General features: G+C 40.8%; 1 protein-coding gene across 12 annotated transcripts in view; it reads left to right on the forward strand.

Annotated features, from left to right (window-relative positions):
• The window catches only part of DIP2 (disco-interacting protein 2), a 513,412-nt gene that overhangs the window by 378,376 nt on the left and 108,717 nt on the right, over positions 1–26,319 (forward strand). For all 12 annotated transcript variants that reach the window (XM_083135760.1, XM_083135758.1, XM_083135762.1 and 9 more), the window contains exon 2: positions 13,419–13,493. In XM_083135760.1, the coding sequence (XP_082991886.1) occupies positions 13,419–13,493 (75 nt within the window). The remainder of the gene's footprint in view (positions 1–13,418; positions 13,494–26,319) is intronic.

Consider the following 26,319-nt stretch of genomic DNA (forward strand, 5'->3'; position numbering starts at 1 on the left):
ATCCCCACACCATTACACTTCCACCCCCATGTTTCACTGTGGGAACAAGACACTCTTCTCTCATTCTATCACTGATCTTTCGACGCTCAAAGGTTCACCTATTGCTGCCAAATAATTCATATTTGGATTCGTCGGTCCAGAGTACCCATTTCCAGTTATCCACAGTCCAAACTTGGTGCGTTTTAGCCCAGGCCAATCGTTTCGTCTTGTTCACACGTCGTAACAATCGCTTTCTAGCGGCTACTCTGCCATGCAGCCCTTCTTCACCGTTGACACAGACACAGGCGTCACTCTGCTGTTATTCAGGGAAGCAGCGATGACTGGTGCTGTTAGGTGCCTGTTCCGTTTGCTAGTTACTGTAATATATCTATCGTCAGCTGCAGACATTACACGATCTCTTCCACTACGTGCACGATCAGCATGACTGTTGCTTTTACGGTATATGTCCAATGCACAATGAACACCAGTCTTGGAAATATTTAATTTTCTTGCTATTTCGCGTTCCGAATAACCTTCATTTTTCAGTGCACATATCACAGCACGCTTTTCAACCAAAATCGTCTGTTCCCCACGATGACGGGCCATTTCACACAGCTCCACTTACCTTGCACACCTCACACACAATAATGGGCTCGCAATGTTGCCTGCATGAAAAGCAACTGACCCTGAGCCACTGATATAGATGCGCATGAGACTGGCTACCGTACTGACAGGTTTCACGCACACAGTTGCAATGTTGCCAGCTTCAGCAACGTTTTCGTCACTTTCCATTTTGCCAACCACATGCTACATATTCGGAAAAAAATTGGTTTCGCGTCTTGCGAGGTTCCAACTAGACTATATTGCATTTTCCATGTGTATCATCGTCACGTCTTTCTTGGACAGGAACCGTTGGTTCCACACAACACTCCATACTGATTTTTTGGCCGTTTTTCATGGTGGTCTTAAACTTTCTGTCGGTAGTGTATTTGTCGCAGTATGAATATATTGTCAACTGTAGATCTATTTGGTCTAATTCCCATTTGATATTCGCCCAATTTGTTTTCTGTAATTTCGGAGATTCTATTTTGTAAGAGAATTGCAAAGATTTTGTATGCGACATTCAAAAGCGTAATTGGTCTGTAGTTATTACACTGCAACCTGTCTTCTTTTTTAAAAATTGGGCAAATGATACCATGTAACCACTCTCGTGGCATTTCCTCTTTATTCCATATGTTGAGTATCAAATTATAAATTTTATTCCTTATCATATAACCTCCATGTCTTATCAGTTCTGCTGTGATATTATCTGAACCAGGTGACTTATTCATTTTTAAGGATTTTATGATTTTATTTACCTCCTCATATGTTGGTATTGGAGTTTCAGTATCATTTTCCAATTTTTCGGATATTTCATCTTCAGACGGTAAGTGTTCCCAATTTAATAATTCCTGAAAGTACTCTTTCCAACGGAGTAATACTTTTTCTTTCTCAGATGCATCTTTACATAATGAAGTTGCATGAATGTAATTCCCTACATGAGATGTCACAGCCTTAAAAAAATTTCTTGAATCCTTTCTTCTATGGTATTCCTCAATCTCTTTGATTTTATCATTTATCCATTCTTTTTTCTTCTTTCTGCATACATTGTTGGCAATTCTCCTTTTTTCTCATATTCTTCACAATTTGTCTCTGTAAACATCTTTGTCGTGCAGCATTTTTCTGATTTATTACCATTTTACATTCATCATCCCACCATTCATTCCTTGGTTCTCCATCTTGCTTTTGTATTACTTCAGTTGCTGTTTTCAGAATGACTTCTCTGAGTTGTTTCCAATCTTCATTTATATCTTGGGTATCAATAAAGTTTTCCAAATTTTGGCTCATTTTTTTCTATATTGTTTCAGAATTGCTTTACTATGCATATTGCTTTTATTCCATTTTATCTGTTGTCTTGGAATACTTTTTCGTACAGGTATTAATTTCTGTTTAATTACTGCCTTGAACAAAAAATGATCCGAATCACAATTCAGACCCCTCATTGTTTTTACATCCTGCACCATTTCCTTTTTATGTTCGTTTACTAAAACATGGTCAATTTGGTTGGTAGTTTTCCCATCTGGGGACACCCAGGTACCTTTATGTATCTTTTTATGTTCATACTGTGTGCTCATTACAGTCATATTATTTGCAATAGCATAGTTGCATACTAATTCTCCATTATTATTGGTTATCTCATGCAATGTATGTTTATCTGTTACTTCTTTATATGCATCCTCTTTTCCTATTTTTGCATTTAAATCTCCCAACAGGACTATCAGGTCATGTCTCGGGGTTTTATATTGCACTACTTGTAGTTCTTCATAAAACTTATCTTTAATGTCATCATCTTTCTCTTCTGTTGGAGCATATACGTTTATAAATGTCACATTACAGAACCTTCCCTTCACTCTAAGTTTAGATATTCTTTCGCTACACGGTTCAAACCCTAGTACATGTTTTACCATTTCTCTCTTTACTAGGAATCCAGTTCCGTGCTGACCCGTAGTTTCTTTACAACTGTAATACACAGAGTATTTGTCTTTCTTGATTTCTCCTTGCCCTTTCCATCTTACTTCCTGTAATGCGACTATCTGCAACTTTGTTGCTAAGACTTGATCAGCTATTTCTTGCATTTTTCCCGGTTTTAGCATAGTCGTGATATTCCATGTTCCTACACATATTATATCTTTCTTATTCCTTTTCATATGCCTAGGTCGTTTTCCATTAATCCATCCGGCTTTCTGTAATTGAGCTCTTTTAGCGGAATGTTATTTTTATGAGACCAGGGTGCTGGCCTAGTGCTCAACCCCCATTTCTTTGGAGGACCAGGATTTTCTGTTAGGGTTTACTCCCTTAGCTGATAACACCCAGTTTAGGCGCTGGATACTCGCCTTCACCTTCCTCCGTCTGCTACAGCATCGGCCCGCCGAAGCGGGCCGTATGAACTTTTTTGCTGCATTGCCCAGGGGTCACGCGGCTAACAGCCTTCGGGGACGTGGAGGTAGGATTTGTTGGTAGTATTGGTAGTTGTTATACCCAATGGCGTTCCTCAGTATTTATAGAGTGCTCATATCAGCATCCGAACACTCCCTGAGACCATACCAACCTTTGACCCCCTCGCTGTAAGTCACAGAAAACAATACTTTTTTGTTGTGAAATATATCTACAATTTCACCATTTGAATTACATTAAATCTTTCCAGAAATCTCAAGGGATCATGCCTGAAAGTGTGTCCAGTCAGCTTCATCAGCATCCATCCTCATCTTCTAGCGAGGCACATTTTCTAAGGAAACTGTTCCTAAGAAGCCCAGCGAAGTTTATTCCCTCGCCCCCTCTTTCTGCTTATTATTCCGTTCGTTTAGAGACTCTTCCCTCTTTTAGAGCCCTTAACCACTTGCGCCTGTCCCGTGGCGTAAACTCCTTGCAGCCGGCTATCAACAAAACACACCATCAGAGCTGCTAAAATTAACATAACCATAAATTCGCCGCGAGTGGAGCACATGGTGCACAACGGCCATCTTTGTGCTCCCGCTCCGGGAACTATTTTTAAAACGACCCGTGTAATGGACCCCTAACGTGCAAATGTGATGACATCCATCATGTACCTCACCTTTGAAGGTTTTTTTTTTCCTTTTATTTCTTCCTCCTCTTCGACGACAAGTGAGGAATCCGCCGGTTGAAGCAGGAAGTTGCCGCATGACGCAGAGGTTTTCCGCCACAATGGATGCGATTGTGCTGCCATGTTGTCGGCCATTGTGTTGCTTGAGATGACTGAGTAGCAAATTGACGTGTAAAGGGGTGGGTTTGTGTTGAGGAAGATGCCTTCGCTGCTTGTGGACATTTTTACAATGTCGCTGCTTCAAGCATGCATTTTCTCTTCCGGTGTTATTGTTTCTATAAAACTTTTTTTTCTGGAGAAAAGTGTCCTTCCTTATGTGAAGTATTTATGATAGAAAATGACATCTTCGGGATTTAAACAGTTGCATATGTATCATTCTTGACTAGCTGATGGGGATTATGACATGCAACGAAGTGGGTAAGGGTTTTCCTTCTGCAAAGGCACCGAAAAGTTAGCCTCACTTCCCCGTAGTACACCCAGGTAACTGCTTCTTGCTGGCCGACGAGGCTCTAGTGCTTATACTCTATCCAGGAAATCTCTGGAGCAAGGTCGCTCATAACGGTAGACAAGGGGAGAAAGCGAGTGGGCGGAGCGAAGCAGTATAGTCTATCCAGGGAATCTATGGAGCAAGGTCGCGCAGAAGGATAGGAAGGAGGTTGCCGGAGCAAAGCAGTATGCGCTGATACAAACAGCTGGGAGCTGTAGTCGCTTTTCCCCTCTACGCAAACCTGTTCCCTCGCATGTGTCCATTGGTCGAGCTCTCTCGAGTCACTATACTTGCGCAGGGACTTGCTTTCGTTCGCTCGCTTCAGAGATTCTCGACAAAGGGTATACATCCGCGGCAGGATAATCCTCTGTTGGATCGTGTAAGACTCAGCTTTTAACTAGGATATGGACATTTTATCCTCAAGAGACAGAACCCTTTTAGTTATTATTAGTAGTCCGTGTCAGTATTCGTTTTAACAATTGATTTAGGAAGTTTTTTAACACATTTATTTTCTTGTTAGGGATTTGAGAAGTTTGGAAAGAAATTGGTTTTGCTGTTCCGTCGCGACTCCGAGACACCTAGCGACATACCAGGGAACTAGGAATCCTTCCCACATAAATGGCCTGTGTGCTGATGTGTCCATAATATAGACATCAAATCAAATCATTCTCCACGTGAAGTAAGTCTTGAACTTCTACCCTGAAGATGAGAGTGACGTTAGCTCTCAAAAGCTTGGAATGTTTTCCAGAACTTACCTGGTCGATAGCCCGAGAGAATCTTTTATCAATCTCCACCTGTATTTCACCACGCGGAAGCTGATCGAACCTTGCTGCTATTACGCATCAACTTTCCCCATCTTTTTGCTCGCAGTTGCTACCATCGTTAGCCCCGCTTCCGCTCCAGTGGGCGGCCAACATTGTGAAGACCATCAGAGTTGCACTCTTTATAAAATTACCTTCAGTAAGAAAAGTACCCGTAATTTGGCTGGTAAAAGTCCCATATTGGAGGCATCGAGAATTCATTTTGTCCGTAGGATGGCAGCACTGTACTGAATGACCACGCAGATAGGTAACCTATCCATCAGCTTGTGCACAGTAGATGTTTACGTTAGTTGTGTTGATGAGTGTCCTGCGATTTGCAGAATTGAGACAAATATCGAGCAAAGAATTTGTTTGAAATTTTGTGTTGCCAACGGACTGTCGTGTGCTGAATCGTTGAAAATGCTACAGAAGGCCTTTGGTGATTCGTGTCTGTCGAAAACACAAGCGCATGCACGGTACAACGCTTTCAAAGAAGGCAGAGAAGTTGTTGCTCATTTGCCCCGTTCTGGTCGACCTTTCACGTCGACGACTGACGAAAACGTCGAAAAAAAAACAGGACAATGGTGCTTGAAAACCGGCGTGTGAGTGTGAGAGAGGTGGCTCGTGAGCTTGACATATCACACATGTCCGTTCACAAAATTTTGACTGGTGTGTTAGGCATGAAACGCGTCGCTGCACGACTTGTTCCGAAGGAGCTGAATTTCCTGCAAAAAGCACATCGCAGGGACGTTGCTGAAGACATGATTTCGCGAGTCTCCAGTGACTCAACCTTCATGAAACGCATCATAACTGGTGATGAGACATGGGTGTATGAGTATGACATGCAAACAGGTCAACAATCTTCGGGTTGGCGCTTCGAAAATGAACCAAAACCTAAAACAAACATGCCAAAGTCGCTCAAAAATTAAGGTCATGCTCATTGTTTTCTTTGATTATCGTGGTGTTGTGCACTCAGAATTCCTTCCAGCGGGACAAACTATGAATAAAGAGTTTTATGTGACGAGGCGTCTGCGTGAGAATGTTCGCCGGAAAAGACGAAGAGTTATGGAAAAACAATTCTTGAATTTTGCACCACGATAATGCGTCGCCGCACTCGTCGAACCTTGTTCGCGAGTTTTGGGGCAAAAACTCAACACATGTTCTCGCCCAAGCCAGATATGGCTCCGTGTGATTTTTTCTCTTTCCGCGACTCAAGTTACCACTTCGGGGAAGGCGTTTTGAATCAATTGAATCCATTAAAGGAAATTCGCAGAAGGAACTCTGGGTGATACCGTCTTCTGCGTTTGAAAGTGTTTTGAAGACTGTGTTAAGCGTTGGCATATGTGTGTTGCATTTGATGGTGCCTATTTTGAAGGCGACAAAATAAATGTTCAAGATTATTTTGTGTTTTATTCACAAATTCCGGGTACTTTTTGTACGTAGTAGTATATATAACAAACATATTTTTGTGAAGAACCGAGGTGTGAAGGATGCCATTAGTTTGGCAGGGTTTCCACTGACCTTGAGAAACTAGAAAATCCAGCTCAAGAAATTGAATGTTAAATGTAGTCGAGGTACTTGTCAGCAAAACAGAATTTCCAACTAATGTCATTGCTCTCATATTTATACTCAAGAAATATAGTACTGGAATATAATTTGAAAATCCCTCGAAAACTTTGAAAAGTAGGGGAATTTGATTAAAATGAGTGAAAATCGCGTCAGTTTTTTTCCCCTTTCTTCCACCTCTACCTTTGTATTCCCATGTAGTGTGATGGCTTTCGCTGTCGTGCTGTAATCAAAGGGCCCCGGGTTCTATTCCAGGTGCAAAGTAGGTCCGGTCCCACTTTCAAACTGTAGATCTACTTCCAATAAACAGATAAGGTGGGCTTAAATTTGACATTTGACTGACGACACACGCACACATTGTCACAGCTCGCTACGACGTCAGGGGTCCCGGGTTCGAATCCCGGCATGGGTATTCTTTGTAACTTCATCAATTTCAGCATATCATCACCCATCCTCATATTCGCGATTAGACAAAAGTGACAGAATAGCGAAGTAAAATGAACCAAATCAATCAAACACATTTTCGCCTCGTATGGAACATTGTATTGTGTCTGATTCCTGAACTCTCTCCAATGTTGTTCCTTTATATGAAGAAGGGATTTGGTTTTTATCGGCCCGTTTGTAAATTCGACAGTTTATTTTTTAATCAATGCTATTTTTTTCCAGGGAAAGTGGTTGTTTGTTTGCGATGTGGAAACCAGGTGATAAAATTCGGGGTGACCCACCACCGATTTGTAATCAAGTCTTTCCTCTTTGAACCCGCTATGAATAATTCATGGAACTATCAGGAAATGAAAATATTTATCGAAGGCTCCTAAAAGCAACACTTTCAATGAGGGAAAAATTCGTGCTCCATAATCTTATTATTTACGCTTTCTACCTTCGTACGTTCCACCACGTGCTGATAAAACTCATTTATCATCGTTTCACTGCTTGTTTTCAAGACTTTTCAATGCATGTGAAATACTCATTTAATACAAACGTGTACTGTTCATAAATGTTTGCCTCCTCCGCCCCCCGGCTTACAAAAGTAAAAGCTATTTAATTTTGTTTTGCTTTTCTGCTATTTTTTTGCTCATAGCAACGATGTGAAACGCATGATATTTGTAAGTGCAATACTTTACGATCTTGCTTCCTTCATCCATTTTCTCTGATTCCACGCGATTAGTCAAATGTGGCAGAAAATCCGCGGAAAATAAAATCAAATCAAAGAAGTAAGGCAACGTTTTATCCAATTTTTTTCAGAGGAAGTAGAAAATTACATGTTTGGTATGACCTACTATGTGAGTCGTTACAGAAGAGACATCATCTTGTTTCGGAAGAAGCAACTTTAGTTTCGTCGGAGAAGTTACATTTTGGGCAACTTTATCTAAGAAGCATGTTACTTTGCGCTTCTATTTCCTTGTGCCTTTTTCGTCTCGCCAAAAGATCACGCAACTTCTGAGCCACTGCGTTCGTTCTCTTGTCCGACAAAGTGCTGCAGAAGCTGACGGGCGTGTTCATCTCTTGCGAATAGCCCAGAGGCGCTTACACGTATGCCAGCGGAAACCGTCGGCGGTTTTTGTCGCGGTTTTGGGCAGAGAGCCGAGATCTTGCCTCACGTTCCCACCCAAAATTGGAGCTGGAGTGTCTGCCTCGCAGAAATCTCCCCCTGTGTGATACCGACAACAGCGGGCAACGAACGGAAATATGGTATTATTCGGTGATTGCTAGCTTAGCTCAACACGAACCGCTCTGTTGATAATTTTGTGGTTGCCGGCGTAGCCTGTGAATCATGCGAATTTGGTATTGAAGGTGGATTCATGCCAAGGTCGGTTGGAATCACGTTCGTAGGTTGTTGTGTTCGTGAGATGAGTGGTTCTTTTAATTTATTTTATCCTTTCATGTTTTGGATATCATTGCCAAAATTGTGGTTATTTATTTCATAATACTATCCCAGGGCTGGAGAACGCGATCGACCGGTCCAATATTTTCGGCCAATCGTGAGCTACACTATCTACTACGTTATTCAAGGACATAGAAGCGTTGAGTACAAACTGTAGACTTGAACAACCAGAATTATTTGCAGGGGATGCCAATATCAAAATTCGATGATAAATCCATGTCATAGCATTAAAAGCTATCACGGAAACGAGAAAGTGAACAGATCTTGAACTTATTTCATCTTGGCCTCCCCGATGGCGCAGTGGTAGCGTCATCGCCTTGTAATAAAGGGGTCCCGGGTTTGATACCCGGTGGAGGCACATAGTGGTTCGGATCCCACTTTAAACTGTAGGTCCAGTCCCTATTAGCCTTACTGTGCATAAAGTGGACTTAAAACATCAAATAAAAAAAGGTAAAGTGCTCCCCTGTGCTTAGCACCACGCCATGAAGGCGTATAGGGGGTGTTGGAGTAACGCCCCACACTTTCTTGATCCGGTCTGAGTGGGGGTGTTGTGATCAAACCAAACCAAACCTTATTTCATCTTGAACAAAGTAGCCATTCTATAGTTTGATTTGTGCTCTCCAACATAAGTTTAGTAGTTTTATTCATTCACATATTGCCGATGCTCGAAGTATATGTGTGTGTGTGCGTGCGTGGAGGCGGCACAGTTGGGGGATTTCATAAAGCATCCCTCCTATCCCCAAACTCGACCAAGCATCCCCCAGCTAGTAATTTCCACTTCGAGCAATACGGTGTTGCTTATATGCAGTGACCCCCCCCCCCCCTCACACACACACACATCTAACACCCTCTCATGTTTTCCCCATTTTTTTCATAAAGGTCCAATTTATAGTCCACAAAGTTTACCCCCCCCCCAAAATAAATAGCCGTACACCCTCCAGATGGATTATTGAGGATAAACCTCAGTCTTAGAAACGAATTTACACTACAGGTTCAACCCTCCCCATTCTACACAAACCTTAAAATTGGACCGACCTGCATATCTTGTTAAGAGCCAAGCACGAAACAGAAGATTCCTATCATTATCCCAACCCTCTCTCACACCTGAAGACAATTCTAGAAAAAATCGTCCTTGCTGTGGCCTTACGGCAGGCTTCCCACCTGTTCCAAGGCCGAACCGTTTATTTAACTCCCCTCCTCCTCCCCAATTCTGTTAATTCTTCTTGCAAGCCGCATTCGACACCTGACAAACGTCCACCGAGAATGTGGCAGCGGTTCAAAGACTATTTGCATGTGTCATCCGAACCGTGAGGACAACGACGCTGCCGTGGGTGTCTTTTGAATTAGGCACCGTTTTTCTTAGGGGATGTCAAGGTCGGGTAAATGCGTGCAGGGGGACGTGTCTGGAATAGCCAAGCGGCAGCATCCAGGTCCCCCAACAGCCTCTATTGTAGTTGGGAGTCGTTTCTTTTTAGAGGTGCTCCGAGCTCGAGATAAGTAAACCGGGCTTTACGATTGAGCTTTAAGTGGCCCTTAGAAATGCTTCAGGAATGGAGGGGGTCATAGCTGCAGCGGGCCTCCTGGTTGGCTGCAGGCCAAGCTCAGTGTTGCAGTATTAAAGGGAAAGTTCCGTCAGAGCAAGTTTATATTGTTCCAAAAGGGGAAATTTTCTGAACACACGTGGTTTGTAGTTGCTTATATTCATGAATTTTAAATCGAGCAATACTTAATTTCTACTGCAAATGTTTGCTGTTAGGTTCGTTTGCCCTTTTACCTTTAATATCCTGGAAAACCTCTTCAATTTCTGGTGAAAGTTGCATTTTCCAAGCTATCTGACATTCCTGTTATTTTGTGGTTTATTATTGTTTATTCCATGCTCCTTTATGGAGTGTAAAGTGTGAAGACGCCCAAATGTCAGCCTTTTTTCACATAGTACACCCTGGATTGCATTTTGCAGAAACACGAGGCTTTGGCGTCTGGGCCCACAGCCCACATCCTCTGTGCAGGAGCGTATACTCTAGGCTATCTGGGAAGCCTTAAATCTAGAGAATAAAATACAGGAGAAAAATCGATCAGAAATTGTAAATAAAATTAGTTGTTCATATCAGTCAGATGATGATGGTGATTCTGGAGTTGGTAACCTGATTTCTTGTGAGTTGGCAACCTGATTTCTTGTGAGTTGGCAACCTGATTTCTTGTGAGTTGGCAACCTGATTTCTTATGAGTTGGTAACCTGATTTCCTATGAGTTGGCAACCTGATTTCCTATGAGTTGGCAACCTGATTTCCTATGAGTTGGCAACCTGATTTCCTATGAGTTGGCAACCTAATTTCTTAGGAGTTGGCAACCTAATTTCTTAGGAGTTGGTAAACTTATTTCTATTCAGAGCCTAGGACCTTCTGACATAGTGAGATAGCCCGGACCTTTAACTCAGTATACGCCACTGCCTCTGTGAGACTTGTGTTGTATCCTCTCCACATGTGTTCGTGATTGTCGTTTCACCATCATCATCTTTTATCCCCATCTTCGCGATTAACTAATAGTGGTAGAAAAGCGACGTAAAATCTATTTTTATATAGAGCGTTTCAATTTCTCCCTTTCATTCTTATTATAGTCTCCCTCCCTTACATATGTATGTATGTACACCCTAGAGCTAGACTGTATTTTTGCAGACTGATGAGGCTATGTACTCACAGCCAGGTGGATCCCTTGGGGGGTATGAGGCCGTCTGTGTGTGTTTATGCTTCCATCTCATTTGACATTATCTAATAACCGTTCATATTCAGCTATTACCAAAACGTGGCAGAGGAGCGACGTAAAACAACCACATACAAATAATAATCGGTGCATTATTTAATGTAAAAAATTGCCTTAATTTCCTTACACAGCCTCGTACTTCTTCTAGACATACTTTTTTTCCTACCAAACTTGACGTTTGGACGGTTATAAATATAGTACAACGGAGGGAAATATCAGATAAGAATGGGAAAATATTTCTTCACTCACAGATTAGAAATTATTTCCCCCATCGAGGCAACACTGACCCGTCTTACATTACAGCACCTCTCCCATTGAAGCCTTCGACGGCCATCACCATGTTTGGGAAAAGTACGTGTCCCCCCCCCCTCTCACTTTCACCCTTCATCCTCCTCTTGTTTCGTGGAACTAATTTTTAAACACCTGCATACAAATATCGACCTTCTATGTCGTGTGGAATCTCTGGCTTTGTACGTCTTTGTCCTGTGAGGTGGCCGTGTATGTGACGTGTGAATGATGAAAAGTTCACACTTATTATAGACACTGCGCCAAGAGAATTAATATGAAACAAATTTCGTTGCCTTAGGCTTTAATGTCATGATTAAATTCTTCTCTATGTGCCAAAACGTAACGGAGAACACTCGTGCATACCTAAACCTGGGCAAAATCAATCCGCTCTTGGTCATTCTTTCGTATTTCCTTCAGACCCATCTTCGGTCTGTAGGTATCTTACCACTAGGTTTCCCAAATGGATCATGTAAACTTTTCTCTCCTCTCCCATTCATGCTACATGGCCAGTGGCGTACCTAGGATTTTCGAAGATTGGGGAGGGGGGGTTAACGTATACTTTTTTAGTAGTCAATCCTCATTTTACCATATTTTCCTGCCGTTGACGTTCTTTTTTTTTTTTTAGGAATACTGTGCAAAGGGGGGAGTTATGCCCCCCCCCCTTTGGCACGCCACTGTACATAGCCTATGCAACCAAGTCTTTGTTTTTTACTTGCTGATACTGTGAGGGGATGAATATAGGCTGTGCAGATCAGTAGAATGAAAACTCCTCCACTCCCTTGCTTGAACCTTCAGGGAGCTTTCAAATCTAAGTGATACCAACCTTCAAAAAATAAATGGAACCTTTCGAACAGAAGCGACACGACAATATGCACATGTCGCCTGTCTCTTGCGTATCGTTCGGACTGAGCCGTTTTCTCAATAGCAAAGTGTTGCTTCGGACTGTTGTTCGCGCATGCGCCCGAGTTGCTTGTCACTTCGTTCTCAAAGCTCCCTTCGTGTAAGGAACCATGTTTCGTATAAAATTGAATCAAAATATAGTGGGTACTAAATGAGAAAGCCGTTAATCCAGTAATATCTGGGTTTTATCTGGTACATAATTATACAGCTTGATTTCTTCTTTATCGCTATACTTTTATTCCACCCTACTAGTAGTAGTAGTATCGTATATGTGAACAAGCCAAGATTTGTCCAATCCTGTTGCCTTCCCTATCTGTGTGTCCCCGTCTTTGTTTACGGGAGTGTCAGTGCATGACCTAGGTTTTTACGGTGTAAATTTCTTTCACGTCTTCATTGACTGTTTTATTTATACTTTAAAACTATAACAATTGAAAAAAAACTAACTCTATAGCCATCTTAAACCCGAAGGTTTATGGCTGCAACAACACAGGCTTTCCATCTGTCCCTATCCTGAACAAGATATATATTCTCTTTTCCATCCCTACCGATTTCCTTTATGTCCATCTCAACGTTATCCCTCCATCTTCGTGATGGCCTTCCTACTGGTTTCATACCATCAGGTTTCCCAACAACTTTCATCTTCCGTTCGTGCCACGTGGCCTGCCCACGCAAGTCTTCTTGATTTAATCATCTAATAATATCTGGACATGAATACAAATTATGCAGTTCTAAATTATGTAACCTTATCCACTCACCTGTCTCCTCGTCCCTTTTAGGTCTAAACAATTTTCTAAGGATTTTATTTTCAAATACTATTAATTTATGTTCCTCTTAAAAAATAAAAATAAAAATCTTGAGCTGTTTCAATTCATTTTACTGCCTTTTTATTCTTTCTATGTGCATTTGTCTGTTTTCTGTCTACTGTTACAAGTAGTAGCACATTGTTAAATTGAGTTCTAAAGGTGAGCATTAAGAAGTTCCTTCGGAAGCCTTCTTTTACCTCAATCTTTTATTTGACATTGTATTACATTATTAGATTTCGATCCAAAATATAGCAAAAGTGTCTGAAATTTACGTATTTCCTTTTCTTTGCAGGCGACATCACACAGAAAGGCTATGAGAAGAAAAGAGCAAGGCTGCTGGCGCCCTATGTGCCAAAACAAGCTCAAGGTAAGGCGTAACAATTAAGTTTTAAGTATCCTTAATTCAAAGTGCAGTTTACGCAGACAAGAAGCTCACATTACATTCGTGTCATTAGTTTGCAACTGAAATAAGAGTAATCGCATTGAATCATCGTTGCGAGTTCAGATCTATTATTTCGGGAATTCGGGATTTCTCTTTGGCCAAGTCAAATGAACAGTTGAGTTATCCCAGCCTGTCTCTGATAGAAACAAATTAACAGTTAAGTTAAAACGGACCAGGGATTTATACAGAATTTTCCATATGTGGGTGTAAATTCGTATTTATGCGGGTATAGGAGTAAATTTAGAACCAAAATAACAAAAGATTAGGCCTTTTTGAAACATTTTAGAGTAGTGTTGAGGAATTTTTGGGGGGTGTTGTGGGTGTGGATAAATCACTGTTACAGTCTCTCTCCTCTCTTGGACCAAATGAATTGAACGGTTCAGTTATTCCACCCTGTATCTGATTGATTGATTGATTTGTTGTTTTAAGTCCACTTTATGCACAGTAAGGCTAATCGGGACTGGACCTACAGTTGAAAGTGGGATCCCAACCACTACGTGCCTCCACCGGGTATCGAACCCGGGACCCCTTGATTACAAGGCGACAACGCCACCCTGTATCTGATAGAATGGAATGGACAGTTGAGTTATTCCACCCTCTATCTGATAGAATGGAATGAACAGTTGAGTTATTCCACCCTGTATCTGATAGAATGGAATGAACAGTTGAGTTAGCACCAGCTCTCTCTTTGACCAAATGAAATAAATATTGAGTTATTCCTACATGCCACTGATAGAATTAGATGAGCAGTGCCTCTCTCAGACCAAACGAAATGAACATTGAGTTTTTCCTACATGCCACTGATAGAATGAATGAACAGTGCCTCTCTCAGACCAAATGAAATTAACATTGAGTTAATCCTACATGTCACTGATAGAATGAAATGAATAGTGCCTCTCTCAGACCAGACGAAATGAACATTTGAGTTATTCCTACACATTGCCACTAATGGAATGAAATGAACAGTGCCTCTCTCAGACCAAATTAAATGAACATGTCTCTTATAGCATGAAATGAACAGTGGAGTCATGACGGTCTCGTTCTGATAGAATGAAATGAAGAGTTGAATCTTAGCTGATTCTGAGCTGAGCCTTAATCATTCGTGAAATTCATTTTCAAAAAGATTCATCGTTCCGTAGTGTATCACTGTTATTCAGGAGTTTCTTCGAAACTCTCAGTATAATCGGCCTGAGGAGTAGTGGTGAGATTTGTAGAATAGTATCATAAAATCCGGGACCAAAACAAAACGTAAATTGTGCTACAAAACAGTCCAAGGAACACACTGAATAGCAGGGCTCAAAATTAAATATTTGTGGGAAAACACCTTTCCGGCTTGGACTGAAGACCCACGTCAGCGGAGATCACCTTTGCGCCTCGCATCGACCGGAGGACACATGATGGAATCGTGTCGTCTCGGCAGATTTTGATTACGCAAACAGAAGAGCTCGCTTGGGATGAAAATTGTGTTTACCCACAAAGTTCCTTGTTTACGTGACTGTCGTAACCCTGTCCCGTCGCCAGCTGCCGCGTCTGCCAAAATGTTGCTAACGCCGAGAGTTATTTGTTTGTTGGCATTCCCCTTCTAAACTACTGTCCCATTCGTTCCGGGGGCGAAACCTCACACAAGAATCCTCGGTATTTTTCTTCCTTTGTAGCGGTTGCTGCACACATGGCTGAAGGTCTGCCCTAAGCTAATGGGTGTGCAAGGTCTCGCCGAACATTTAGAGTTAGATTTGTCTCTGAAAGCCCCAAAATACCGCCATTTTAAACTGCAAAAAGAGAAATGTTTTATTTGCAGCCGTTTTTTTATCTGTCTCGGGAATGATGTGGAGCAACGCGGTAGAGACGGTGAGAAAGCGAGTGGGCGGAGCAAAGCAGTGCGCACTGCTGCAAACGGCTAGTAGCTGCAGCCGCGTTTTCCCCCAATGCACTTGCTCTCACGTGTTCATTGTTCGAGCTCTCCCGAGTTACCACTTGCGCAGTGGACTTGTTTTCGTTCGCTTGCTGCGCAGACTTCTGGAACAAAGTGCAGATCCACCAACACCTCTTCCTCTCGCTATCGTAGTTGCTTGTGCTATTGCCTTGTAATAAAGCGGTCCCAGGTTCAACTGTATGTTAGGGTGCAGATACTTAACTTTTCTAAAGGCACTCTCTTCCTCGCAAGACACCCTGGGCTGCATTTTTGAAGGCTAACGAGGGTTTGGCAACTGGACCCACAGCCCGTATATTCTGTGGGAGTTTGTGTTTGTCGCCCATATGTGATTATCCCTTCGTACATCTCGCATGATGGTAACGTCGTCGCCTTGTAATCAAAGGGTCCCGGGTTCGATACTTGGTGGAGGCACATAGTGATTCGCATACCACTTTAAACTGTATGTCCAATTCCGATTAACCTGTCTGTGCATAAATTGTACCGGGTGACCAGAATTAAAGTTACCCAACTCAGAGCCCTTTGTAGCCTGTTTGAGGCATCGTAGAACTCTGAAATTTGATGAATCCACTATGCAGGCCATGGCGAAGAGGATAGCGACATAAAAAAAAGAATAGCTCAATTTTCCGCCACCAGATTGAAATGTGGCGCTGTGCTACCATGATGGGTTGACAAATAATCACGTTAAGTAAGCTGAGTTATTAATTAGAAATACATTTGTTAGTGGCTGGAAGTTGCGAGAGAATAATCTCGTTTATTGCAAGATTGCAAGGTAAAGGCAAATCCATAACTAATTGGAGCAGTTTACGTAATTATTACAATCCATCATGGAAGTACAGCGCCACATTTCAACCTGGTGGTGGAAAATTGAACTATTTTTTTATCGCCATCCTCTTCCCCATGGTCTGCATAGTGGATTCACCAAATTTCAGAGTTCTACGATGCCTCAAACAGGCTACAGAGGGCTCTGAGTTGGGTAACTTTAATTCTGGCCACGCGGTACTTAAAAGCCAAAACTCAAACGTAAATTCACCCATCTCATCTTAACACCATTCATTCGCGTCGTCAAGAGAGACGCGACAGGAACTGTATACCCTGTCTCAGCTATGTGTGGAGTAGACGAACGAGAACAAGTCTCTGCGCAAGTAGTGACGCGAGACTGCTCCACCAATGAACAGTGAGAGGAACGGGATTGCGTGGAGGGGAGGAGGCGACTGGAGTTACTCCATTTTCCTGCTTCGCATTGGCTTTGCCCACTCAATTTCCCTCCTCTTTCTCTGCCGCTATGCACGGCCCTGCTCCACAGTTAGCTGGGATAGGGTATAGGTCCGGTCACAATTATCGCATCTGAGCATAAAGTGGATTTAACACAACGTTACATGTATCCACCAATATTTCTGCAGATTTTATCTTGGAAGTACTGGAGCTAGTGTCGAATGTGTAACCCACGTGGGAGAGGAAAGTTCAATACATTTATAACACGGAAAGGGGCGGGTGGAGCATATTGTTTCCGTTGTCCATTATTATCAGAGGCGAAGATATAGTACAAGCAATGCAAGCACTGCTTGCATAATTCGAATATCATTTAATGTACTTAATGTTCTAACCGTATTTAGTTTCCATCGCACTCGATTTCTCCAAAAAATGCGGCCGCAAAGTCCCCCAGCAGCTCTGTAGCAAGCACCAGCCTCAATGCTTGCAGCCGTTCTGCGGGAAAATAAGGCCTCCGAAGGAGTCACATGGCGAAGAGTGAAATTCTGGTGGAACCCGTCCACAAAGCTTCTACAAAAAGCTGTGCTTTCCGAGCTTGCGTGATTCCCGAAAATAGCCGAGTTCAACCGAAAGCAGAAGGATTCATCTATGGGTACTTTGCCAGCAAAAACTAGTAACGAATATTTGTCTTCATGAACACGTAAACAAGATCGCAAATATAATAATAATTGTTAGTCATAAAATAACTAAAAGAAGTTATTATCACTGTTCTAAATTCCATATATATCATATTATATTACAAATTATTTTAGATTTCGCGAAATGTAAAACGCGTAAAAAAAGTTGACATTGGGAGTTGGGGCAGTGGAATTTCTGCACCCCCGTGAAGAGTTTTCTCAGGGAGGGAGGGAAAATTGGACGGACCTTGGAAAGCGCGTGGGATAGTGTGAGTGTTTGTTGCTTCGTGTTTTGTGCTGTGAATTTATCGGAATGAACGCGTATTTAGGAACGGTTGATGTGAAGTGCGGGTGTATTATTGAGCAATTGAAAATTGCTTCGTTTAGCTCGAAAGAGATAAGTGTTAAAATAAAAATCGTGGAAGGGGGTCGACCAACACCAAGAGTTTGAAATTTATTGTGGTGAGTACATCGTCTATGCATGTGTTTCTTTGCTTTGAAATGAATTTTTTATTGTTTGTGTTTAACTTTTTATTTAGTGTTTAAGTTACTCCAATGCGGTTTTTAGGGTGCCCAAAAATACTAAATTACATCATGCAGCGTAACATAAAGAAATTATTCCCATTTTTTTTTTCTAAATCGGTTTGGTCACCGTTTGACCATATTAAATAATAATGAACAAATAAAGGTACTAATAAGTAAGTAAGAAATTCCGTCTCCCTTTAGTCGTATGCGGAAAGTTCGCATATGCAAAACGTTTAATATCATATGAATAACGTTACCTGGATTTTTTTTAAAAAGTAAATGTGACGTGTGCGGATCATATGGTTTATTTTTAGTACAGTCACTTTATTACGATATTTTGACAAATCCAGCGACTGGGTAAATGAGGCTATAAACCTTGAATCTTTCCCCTCGGCATGTCGTTGTACTACATGTTTTGTTGTACTGAAACATTGCTTGCCTCCTTCGTAAGACTACGCTTCGCTACTGTTACTGTTACTTGGAAATTAAAATGTATATGCGTTAGAGATTAGACTCCATGTTAGACTGCTACTTGACTGTTCTGGTAAAGCATAAATAGAAAACAATTAAATTAACAACATTGTCAGGCCAGGATTTTATTTCGGGTAGAGGCTCACCCCTTATCTGCAGAGGCGTCGCAAGAAATATTTTTAGAGGGGGAGGGCCATTGATAAAACTTGATTAGTAGAAATAATTATGCCAATAATAATTATATTACCACGGTCATAGTTGTCATTTTACAATAATAATTATTATAAGTTATTAAAAATAAACCAATTTTAATCCGAATTTATTGTTGTTATTAATATTATTATAAAAATGGAAGGACTTTGCTACTCAATCCACCGTATGAGTGTCATTATTTTTCTTACATTTTGTACAGTTAGTGCACTAAAATGCATAGTTATTGTATTTTGTTGTTAACTTTTACACATTCCGTTCAAAAATAGACTAAAAATTCGGGTCAAATTTTACTCATGTTTATGTTTTGTGACCCCTCTCAAAGAAAATTATAAATTTTGGGAACTGTGGATCTATTCATTTATTCTTGGATTAAATTATAGAATATAAAAATATAAGTTGGTTGCTCTATTATACACTAAACTTATTTTCGATCTAATGTTTAATCTTGCTAAGGAAGTAAAATAAATTACTATTTAAATTAGATATTTATAGGATTTCGGGGGGGGGGGCTTCAGCCCTCTTAACCCTCCCCCTGGCTACTTGCCTGAACATTGTGTTAACATGCTGAAGGGGAGCTCCTATAGTTCACACATTGTCCGACACTGAAGATTGTGGTGTAATATGTGATCACCAGTGCATCGTTGTTTTCGGTGGTGTATCGGTCAAGGTTCTGTGAAATACAGGCTTCTGATTTCGAGTCGCAGTAAAAGGCGAGGCTTTGGGCTTTCATTCATTTCTGTAACATGTACATTCTCTTTCGTCTCCGATTCAGCAATAGTTAAATCATTCAGTCTTTTCCCGACAGGGATTCATGTGGGAGAACATCTCCACATCCTCGAGCACGCCACCGAGTCTTAATTCTTCAGAATTAATATGAGCTTGGTCTTTCCGATGGAATGATGTTCAGAAAAGGTCGTCCAAGGTTCCAGACGAGCGATATATCTTGGACGACCTTTTATGGTACACCTTGTATGCCAAGTTCGATTGGTTGGAGAGAGGGGGGAAATCCAGTTGAACGCCCTTGTTGCTGGATCAATTCCGGCGATCTTGAAGCGTCACGTGTCAGTCGTGTTGTCCAGATCGAATACCACGATATGTGCTGCCACTCTAGCGCCTCTGATTCTTCCATCCCGTCTCCCTTTGCACTCCGCGACTTTGAAGTGGCGATACTTGTAGATAACGCCGTAGGGCGGAAATCGTCTGTCATCTGTTTTGAACCGTGTTGGCGGAATCAACAGAAAAGTTGTTTCTGTTTTGTTTCTGTGAGGAGTACTTACTCTGCCAACGCAAACATTTGACACCATGTACTTTTTTAAAAAATTCCGTTATCAAACCTACTTTTGTTTTCAGAATCACTTTTTTTAGTTCAGTATTTATTGTTTATTCTCCGTCCACAGTAAGTCGAAAGTTGGCGTAAACAGAGCCACGTGTCCTGGAAGAGATCCTATTGGTTGATTTCCACGGAAGCTGTTCCACATGAACGGTCTAGAGCTGGGTTGGGGATTAATCAAAGAACAAGCTCACAAGTCACGTGATTTTGTTGACACTGACTTTGTTCTTGCTGTGGACGGAGAGTAGTTGTGTATGCCAATGTCCTGTTCCTCCCGGGATGTTCTTTCAAAAGTCACGAAAACGTACGTCTTTGTCGTCATTGCAAGCTTTGTAATGACCAGATCAATCAATCGCATGGGTCTTGCTTTTTCTTACTCTTATTTGTGTCCAGTCGCGTGTCCAAGTGTATGATTATATGAGGATGAGGTGATTACTAGAACCTGTCTCATTTTGGCATTGTCATCATATATCATCACTTATCCTCATCTTCGCGATTAGCCAATAGCGGCAGAAATGCGAAGTAAAATAAACCAAATCGGTAAGTGAAAGCCAGTGAACTTTTAACACAGCTGTGGCAAAGAAACCGGACAAGGATATTTTTTTTTTAAAAAAAAACATGATTTCTCAAAAATAATGGAAAGGGGTTGTTTACACTAATTACAATAAATGAACAGCAAATTAATATAATTAGCACGGTACAATGAATCGAGAGATGGGGGTGCAATTCCAAGATTTTGCACGATTGAACTGAGTAAAAAAAAAACTTATCCCATGGATCGACCTCCCTCCCCCGGAAATTGGCATCATTCAAGTTACAAAAAGCATAAAGTTTGTTATTTTAATTGTTAATAATATAAATAAAGTTAATTTAGTTAGTAACCGAACAGAATAATCAAAGTAAAAACCGCATTAGATCGAAAAAATTAATAAAAAATACATAAACCAGGTTGTATTTCCACATTCTACCATTTCATATAAAAGGTGATTGCACAGTTTTCAGAATTCAAAAGAATATATACTTTGAATACAGGTCACACAACATAAACCTTACGAGTAAAATTTCCCCCTAACTTTTACAGCCTTTTCTTGAATGAGGCATTCAAAATTTAATAAGGTACAGTGACTTTGAATTTCAGTACACTAACTACATGAAATGTAAATAATAATAATAAATAATAATTGTGAAATAACAGTTGTGTTGGATGTTCACACTCATCTGTTGGATCGAGTTGTGTTCATACAATAATAATAATAATACAGTGGAACCGCGATAACTCTAACCTCAACATCTCGAATTCCTTGATAAGTCGAATTTTTTGTAATCCCCTTGAATTGTCCATAACACTCGATACTAATTTTACCTCAACAACTCGAATAAAACCTTGATAAGACGAATTTTTGTACAATTTATGGAATGCCGTTCGAGCTCAATAATTTGAAGGTAGGTTATGAAAAATCTCTATGAGTCGAAGTTAAATTCTAATCACCTTTATAACTAGAAGTTTTAGTCGCACGGATCTCAATAAGTCGAAGTGTAGGGTGCACAACAATCGTGTCGGGACTTGAACTCCCCCACCCTGCCGAGTATGTAACCATCATTGTTAATGTGCTAAGTGTGCGTTGTAGAAGTGTTGATACATATGTAACGTACATAAAAGTTGCAGGTTATGATGTCGGTGAAACTTTAGACCTCTATAACTCGAAGTCGGCGATTTTGGCCCTCGATAACTCGAACCTTGGTAAGTCGAAACCCTTGATACCTCGACTTTTTTCTTTTCCCCCCTCAAGTTCGAGTTATCAAGGTTCTACTGTAATTTGGAATATAGTTGTTTTTCATAAGTTCATTATATTTATTATATATATAATAACAATTATATTTTTCATTTTTATCTTTTTTATTATTATTATTTCTACTATTCAAGTTTTAGCATTTGCCTGACCCCACCTTTGCAAAAATGTCTCGCAATGCGTATGATCCCATGAACGGTATCTGGTCTAAGTCATTCCAGCACAGTGCCTCCGTGGTAATTCCTATCTTCCATTTCAAGCTTTAAACTGTTAGAAATCTACTCGTTCCACGTAACACACGAAGCCATAGTCTTCTCTCTTTATTTTCAATGTGCATTGTGCTTTCTTTCTGGGATTTTTCCGCAATAAAAACTTCCAGAAGAAACTGATAATGTTGTCTATCTGCATTCCTCGCTTTCAGAATGTCATATGCAGGGACGTAATTTAATTAAAAAAAAAAAAAACAAGATACGAAAGGAACGTGGAGGGTGGGACAAGAAGAAATTGCGGGAAGACATTATTACGTCTTGTTCTTCTTTATTAACCACTCTTGATAATGTGAGTCATCGGCCTAACTCGTGTAGAAAAACATGCCGGTCGCCTACATGCAGCTGAGATGTAGATCGTTCACCGTGGGATAGCTGCTAGGCAGTGTTGCCAGTTCATTGTGAAAGAAATGAGCTGAACTGGAAGTATATATTTTATTATTTACCCAACACAGCACTCGTCCATATACGTTTAAACTTTTCGCTTCACACACCCACACATCAGTAGTTCTTACTCATGCATTTTGCACCTTTCTACAGCATATTTGTAAAAATACATAGGATACATACATATTTACAATTCACTTTTCTAGTTGTTCCGTCTAGAATTGGATCCTCCCCGATGGCGCAGTGGTATCGTCGTCGCCTTGTAATGAAGGGGTCCCGGGCTCGATACCCGGTGGCCGCACATAGTGGTACGGGTCCTAGTCCCAATTAGCCTTAATGTGTACAAAGTGGACTGAAAACACCAACCAACCGTGTAGAATTGGTTGTTCCTTCATTTTGGAAAGGTGAATTTTTTCTAATCATGTTTAAAATGAGTTGACATGGCTCTGCATTATGCTGTGCTGATTGAAACTAAATTTGATCACGAAAACGACAGTGGCGTGCTAAATAACCAATTTTCTATGGACCTTTTGTTCAGTGACGCTTATGAATACAGAGAGAGAGAATCAGAGTCAGTCAGTCAGAGTCGAACCTACAGACTGGGGAACCAAAAACTAAGCTCCATGACGTAATAACCCTCTAAGCTGCCGAGCGGCTTTTCATTCCTTGACGCTTGGTCAGCGCATCGAATCCCATCGCCGCTGTTTTTTGGCTTTTGAGACCACGGCCTGCTACTTCTATGCAGGACCGTAGCCAGTACTAAATTTTTCTATATCTTTTAAAATATCACTTGAAGTGTTATTTGGCTGCTACTGAAATCATCCCTTACTACACACTCCATACTACTTTTGATAATACAGATATTTATATTACGAAAAGATGGACAATATTCAATCATAGTGCCTACCGTACATTCCACTCCCCGACCGAAACAATAAAAAAAACCTTCGTTCCCATAACTTGGGAGCTGTTAACCTTTGACGCAGATGCGGAGGGAATGTGCATAATGACATCAGAGTCACAGATTTCTGTATAAATTGGAGATCGCAACAGGGGCAACTAAGGTACAGATAGAAACTTTCTGAAATCTAGAGAGGAGAATCTCCTAAATACTTGCCGCTACTTAAGACGACTTATAAATGTGATGAACGAATGTAATAGCTGCTGTTCATGCACTCTGAATTTATCTTTCACCAAAGTTGTGAGCAAAATAATTTCTGCTGTCTACTTTTTCACTTTTCACTGCAAACAAATTACACAAAATAGTTTTACCTAATGTCAAGGGAGGGAACTGACGGTAGTTCCAGGGGGCTGAGCCCCCCTCCTCCTGGCCCCATCCTGGCTACGGGCCTGCTTCTATGCAAGAAGCTATCCAGTTCTCCTCAAGATGCTCAATAACCACCGAAATTTTTAGATCTCCCACAGAGAATTGAACCAGGGACCGATTGCGCCAAAGGCAAGAGCGCTAAACATTTGAGTACGCGGACTTGGGAGACGAAACACAAATATGATGTTATGGGAACTTTCTTGCTTTACATATATATTTTTTGTTATCCTGTTCTATGCTGTTTTTCTTCGTCTTGAGACTAACCGCTACGATGAGATAAAAATTATGAAATGACAATCACAAAGGAACTCGCATGCCAAGACGGTATCGAGTATAATGAGGGGAAAGTATATATATATATATATATATATATATATATATATATATATATATATATATATATATATAATGGAAGTAATCTTGGCGAACTGTGGGATAATCTGCTTACCAGGTGCATATGGTGTTTGTTTTCTGACGAGTGTCAAATTTTGGACCTCGGAGCTACGAAAAACATCTCTGCGAGGTTTTCTCGACGCTGCCAAATGACCAGATGTTGTTCAAAACACACAGAGTTAGCAACACTGCAGCGGAGCGGGTCTGTATGAATCCCATCGCTCCTCCCCACTCTTTGCATACGTTTTCAGGAGCAAGGAACCCACTACTTGGGTTATTGGACCTTCTTCGCCTATTGGAGGCAACTAGATAACGATTGAACGAATATGGGGCGGTACGAACTTCCATTAAAAAAGCGAGAGGTGGGGAGTGGAGGGGCCTGGTTGCCTTAAAAACGATAGATGTTTTGGTGCAAGTTCTGTCTTGTTCGTTCTTGTAGTTGTTTTACAGATTTTTTTTTCTTTTTTTGAGAGGACGTAATAAGTACCGTGTTGCTGAATGCAAATGCTTTATATGCCAAACGGTAGACTGTAATCGTGACGAGCTTGTATAGCGCTTGGGAACCAGGCCATGTATCGCCTGCAGCGACTAGCGTCCTTTGTAACAAATTCTCTGCGCAATTTTATGTTTAATTCCTCAGATATTCCAGCTATTAAGCGAGTCTACAAAATTGAGCTATTCGTTAAAGCAGGGTGGCGTGCCAATATAATCGACACATTTAAAAAGTCAATTCGACTTATGCCCCCCCCCCCCCCTGTTGAAAATTTTCCAGCGGGGGTTTTTAGTAAGTACATCTTGAACATCGCTGTATGAATTATGTATATTGTTTTTCTCTCCAAGTACCAAAAATTAGCAACCAAAGGGAGAATTTCCCCTTCATCCTCCCTTCAAATACCACCCTGGTCGTGGTCCCACACACCTTCACACTTTCCCGGAAATGTTTCCAAAGATCCGGTCCAAATCTTATCTACCCTTGATTGACTTCCAGCCCTTGCCCAGAGCGGGACTCCGTGGTGCCACATTTCAGAGTGATTTAGATCACAATGAAGGTGTTTTGGCCACCATTAACTCCAGATCTAGTAATAGTTTTATGCATGAAATGACAAGCAACACCGGACTTCAACTTTAGAATGTATCAACCGTTTGTTCTCCACACTGAGGCGAGATATTCTCGTACATGGATATGTGAGAAGTTTTGATTATTGGCAGTGGTGTACCCAGGATGAGGTTTCATCCCTCTTTGGCCCAAGTTTCTTTCTTCACCCTGCTCCCTCTGTGCTTCGATCTCAGCAATGAACGACTGGTCCCCTCACTTCATCTTTGGACTGTAGCCTACCACCTTCAACTTTGGCCATGTCAGGTATTTATCCACTTTGTCATCAGGCACGTATCTAGAAATTTGATTTGGGGAGGAGGATCCGAACCGAATGTCTCAAATTAATAATAATAATAATTTAACAAAAATAATTATTATAGTAAATTAATTAAAATATTAAATTTAATTAATATTGCATTTTATTACATGAATAGGTAAAAGGACGGTATAGGAATAGTGATGTAACAGCACATATTCATTATCTAGCCTACCTGTATTTAAGATCGGCAAATTTTGTACAAATGAAACTGCCCTGGCAAGGAAATTAATTTCAAGTAGATAAAGAATTGAATATTTATTAAATATACAAAAAGGTTGTTAGATCCAGTTGACGAAAAGTAAAGTTCCTGGTGAGATTTTATGAATGTTACATTGTAAGTAGTAACAAACCTTGCAAAAATCTACTTTGCCATCCATGTCATTCAGAGAAGTATGATTACAATATAATCCTTGCCTTCCAGTAAGTTTGGCGGAAATAAACCCTCGATTAAAGAACAGTATATTTTCATTATTTAATTTTTGGGGTCCTGACCCCCACCCCCCACCCTAAGTATACGTCCTTGCTTGTCATTTTTTCGTACATATGAACGTTCACGCTTGAGCATAAATCAGATTTAAATCCTTCATTGGCTGTGTGCGTCTTACACTGCATTCACTTCCAAGACAAAATGTAATTATATTCTGGTAACGCATAAATAACCACTCCTGTTCACTCGTTAATAGAACTCCGGAATTGCAATTAGCATAGTCAACATAAAGTGTTGAAAAATAGTGAGAGGTGTCGTAACTGCACCTATACCGCTTATCTGAAACAAATGGAATGCGCCAGACCTGTATTTCCCACATGTATATAGC

This window comes from Lepisma saccharinum, chromosome 14 (genome assembly GCF_977018435.1).
Source record: "Lepisma saccharinum chromosome 14, izLepSacc3.1, whole genome shotgun sequence".
NCBI lineage: Eukaryota > Metazoa > Arthropoda > Insecta > Zygentoma > Lepismatidae > Lepisma > Lepisma saccharinum.